The sequence below is a fragment of the Cryptomeria japonica genome, chromosome 4, assembly GCF_030272615.1.
Source record: "Cryptomeria japonica chromosome 4, Sugi_1.0, whole genome shotgun sequence".
NCBI classification, from domain to species: Eukaryota; Viridiplantae; Streptophyta; class Pinopsida; order Cupressales; family Cupressaceae; genus Cryptomeria; species Cryptomeria japonica.
In genome coordinates, this window is record NC_081408.1 from 210,820,027 (window position 1) to 210,823,426 (window position 3,400).

The 3,400-nt window shown below is 36.3% G+C and overlaps 1 protein-coding gene across 1 annotated transcript; it reads right to left on the reverse strand.

Annotated features, from left to right (window-relative positions):
- Positions 1-606: 606 nt before the first annotated feature.
- Positions 607-3,052, reverse strand: LOC131061175 (nodulation receptor kinase-like). Its single transcript, XM_059219026.1, has 7 exons — positions 2,803-3,052; positions 1,990-2,189; positions 1,749-1,872; positions 1,557-1,665; positions 1,150-1,204; positions 751-1,007; positions 607-613 (listed from the first exon to the last, which is right to left on the reverse strand). Exons 1-7 carry the CDS (start codon positions 3,050-3,052, stop codon positions 607-609), a joined length of 1,002 nt encoding a protein of 333 aa, XP_059075009.1.
- Between the last annotated feature and the right edge of the window lie 348 nt (positions 3,053-3,400).

Consider the following 3,400-nt stretch of genomic DNA (forward strand, 5'->3'; position numbering starts at 1 on the left):
TTGGTTCAACTAAGTCAAAGGATAAGGCTATTGGTACGATACAAATTTCCCTTAAAATGTTTGTATTCAAACTACCTTGGGGTAATGGATCTGTTATTGTGCTTGCATAGTTAGCTGAATTTGTTCTTCATTGATCCTACTAATGAAATGTTGTTAGTTTATCATTGTATTGTTATTATTATATTGTTTTGTTTGTTCCTTGATGTTGTTCCATATAAATATAGTAGCTTTTTAACATGCTCTTTTTTATATTTATACAAAATAGAGCACTTAAAATTCTTTGTAATCATTCAAACTAATAAAGAATATTTACCCATATTTTTTTCTTTAACAAATTTGAATAACCCAACTAGACAAGAATAAATGCATATAAGACTTCTAAGATACCTCAAATTTACTATTCTCATCTCCAACGCATTCTCTTACCTTTGGTGTAGAATGCTAATCCACATATAACAGATTTGAACTGTATGCATATAGATAACAGGTAAGAAATACAATAGAAAATATATATATACGAAGAAATCTTGCTCTTTTAAGGGCCACATGCTCTTATCAACCGACTCTAAACATCATTCAGCTGATCAATAATTATTAAAAATACTGTCAACAGCTTCACATAAACGGAAGTTTAAAAGCTTTTAAAATATTCTGTGATTACACAAACTCCTGTATGCACATCCTCTGACTAAAGTTGTGCAACCGAACTAATTATAAACGGACAGAAAAGTTATTATAAGATCTTTTTACCTAAGGCTGGGCATGTCACCAGTATTAAAAGAGGCCACAGTATGTGAAGCAGAACAATTGTTCTCATCAGATGCAAGCGTCACAGCTTCTTCCAATTCTTTCACCACCGCACTCATTTTGGGTCTATTCCTTGATTCCTCTTCCACGCACATGTATGCTATCTCTGCAACTTTCGAAGCTGATTCTACGTTATATCGACCGCCCAATGAAGGATCCATAAGCTCGTCTATTTTGCCACATGAAAGCAGCTTGTGTGCCTGATGCAATGTTTTCTCAATACGTTGTTAATGAACATAATAAAAAATGATTGAAATCACTGAATTGGTCTAGATTTAGATGAATTACCGATTGTACAATTCTGTCTTTGGGTGGAACTCCAGAAATAATCTCCAGTTAAACCACTCCAAAACTGTAAACATCGCTCTTCTCATTTAACGCTGATGTTGCAAAGTATCTGCATTCACTTCCACCTTTTAATCTTCTAGCTATTCATTCCCTATGTTTTAATTAGGAGAAAAGTATATTCAAGAGTACTTAAACTAGGAAAATTCAAGAAAAAAGAAATGCTGTGGTGTTAGTGAGATCAAGATAACCCATGGTCCCTTTCACTTCGGTTGGTAAATAACCACTGGAACTCTCTACCAGTTTTGATATGCCAAAGTCAGCTAGCTTGGCAGACATTCTTCTGTCTAACAGTATAGTACTACACTTTATATCTCTGTGTATGATAGGAGGATAGTAACTTTGATGAAGGTAAAGCAAACCTGCAAAATTTATGTAAAGTGGTTGATATGTGGTCGTTTTACCGTTTTACAAAAACAACTGCTGCTGCCACAAACAGCTTACCGTCCGCGGCTTGTCGAGCAATATTGAGTCTCGTATGCCAATCCAGTGGAGTTTCCAATTTGGCTATGCCTGCAAATAGAAAACGTATATAGTATACACTTTTTCTTTTGTATGTAAAGTCAATTTAACACAAATTTAATATTTGGAAATACCATATACATGATCAATTAATGTTCCAAACGGCATGTATTCATAGACTAATGCCAATATGGGTTGTCTGCAATACCCAATAAGATTCACAAGATTCTTGTGATATATTCTTGACAGCATGGCTACCTGAAACCACAGACAACACTTACTATTGGAAAATTTGCTGCTGACAGGATAATAATTCAGAGATTTAAGTAAGATTCCACGATAACCGTTTTATTGATTCTGTAAAGAAGTACCAACCTCATTCTGGAATTCTTTCTGGCCTTGATTAGAGTCAGCCTTATGTATTTTGACCGCAGCTTCATATCCTGAAAGTCTGCCATAAAATACAGATCCAAAGCTTCCCTTACCAATGAGTGTGGAATAGTTATTGGTAGAAGTTTTAATATCTTCTGTGTATTCTATAGCCAGCCTGTGTTGATCATTTTGATTTTTTCCATCTGAGCAAGATCAAATAAAGAAAAGTTACTCTTCAAGGTGCCGAGCAAGGGAAAAGGAAAAGATTACTTTCCTATTTAAAAATAGAAACAGTAAATAGTTATACAATAATAATGGACATGGTTTGCCATACTAAAGACTTGAGAAACACCTACAAATGTGTGTTGTTGTAATAGAATTGGATCATTTCTTGTCGGACATGGTTGCGATGCGTGTTTGTGTCTCCACAGAAAAATTCCAGAAATGATGACTAAAACTAACACCAGCGAGCGCCCAATTGAAAGTCCGATTACCCAGTCTTTGATTTTGCGGCTGCCTACTGCAATAGCATTTTGAGGATCAACGCTGCAAGGTACAGGCCACAATAAAATATGTCTGAGATTATAACAGTGTGAATTAATCTTCTCCAAGTCAGATCAGAGTTAAAAACATATTCTTTAACTATTTCATCCGGTAATCCATAATCAGGAACACTACTATCTGCTGATGCATAATAAACTCTTTCATCAAAGTCTCTTGCTCTTGTGCTCCCCCGTAATAGAATATCTAGAAGATCACCATTATCAGATTTTAATACTCAAATATAAAACTCTTGTACAGGTGTGAATAGCCTACAAACATCACTCCCAATTCTCACAGTTGCCTCGCTGCCCACATCTGGAACACATCGACTCTCACTCGACCCCATGACATCCAACATAAACAAATCAAATGAATCATTACTACTGCCATCAAACTGGACAGATTGAAACCCATGTTCTCTCTTCATTTGATCAACACCGGATACAATATTTTTATGCAATTGGGCTGCCACGAGATCTGATTTTGAGCTTCGAGCTACAGACCTTGCACCAATGGGCTCCATATCAAATGAATTTGTTGTATTTTGTGCAGCAACTTGTGCAGTACCTGCAATCAATGCATTCCACTCTGCCTCTATTTCTGCAATCTGGAGCAATAAATCATCAATCTTTTGTTCTTTTTGAAATTCATTTTCCTCAAAGACCTTATTCTCAGCCTTTCCGAAGTCTTCTGGATCTTAGGCAGCCTTGAGCCAGAGGCTCTCTCCCGCCTCTGTGAGCTCTATAATCCCTGTGCTCCTAGGATATTCAATCTCCAGGCACCCTGAATCTTCTTGTGGAAACTTTCCACCAAAGAAAGGCTTTCCTATCAACAAGGCATACATTTTGGTGAGGAAAGAGTCCTTTGTTAG

Excerpts from the sequence above, each read along its gene's own strand:
- LOC131061175 (XM_059219026.1), bottom strand. The coding sequence starts at position 3,052 with ATGGAGCCCATTGGTGCAAGGTCTGTAGCTCGAAGCTCAAAATCAGAT. Across the intron at positions 1,666-1,748 it reads ATTAATTGATCATGTATATG|GCATAGCCAAATTGGAAACT; the intron begins GTATTTCCAAAT and ends TTCTATTTGCAG. Across the intron at positions 1,205-1,556 it reads GCAGTTGTTTTTGTAAAACG|ATACTTTGCAACATCAGCGT; the intron begins GTAAAACGACCA and ends AAGTGAATGCAG.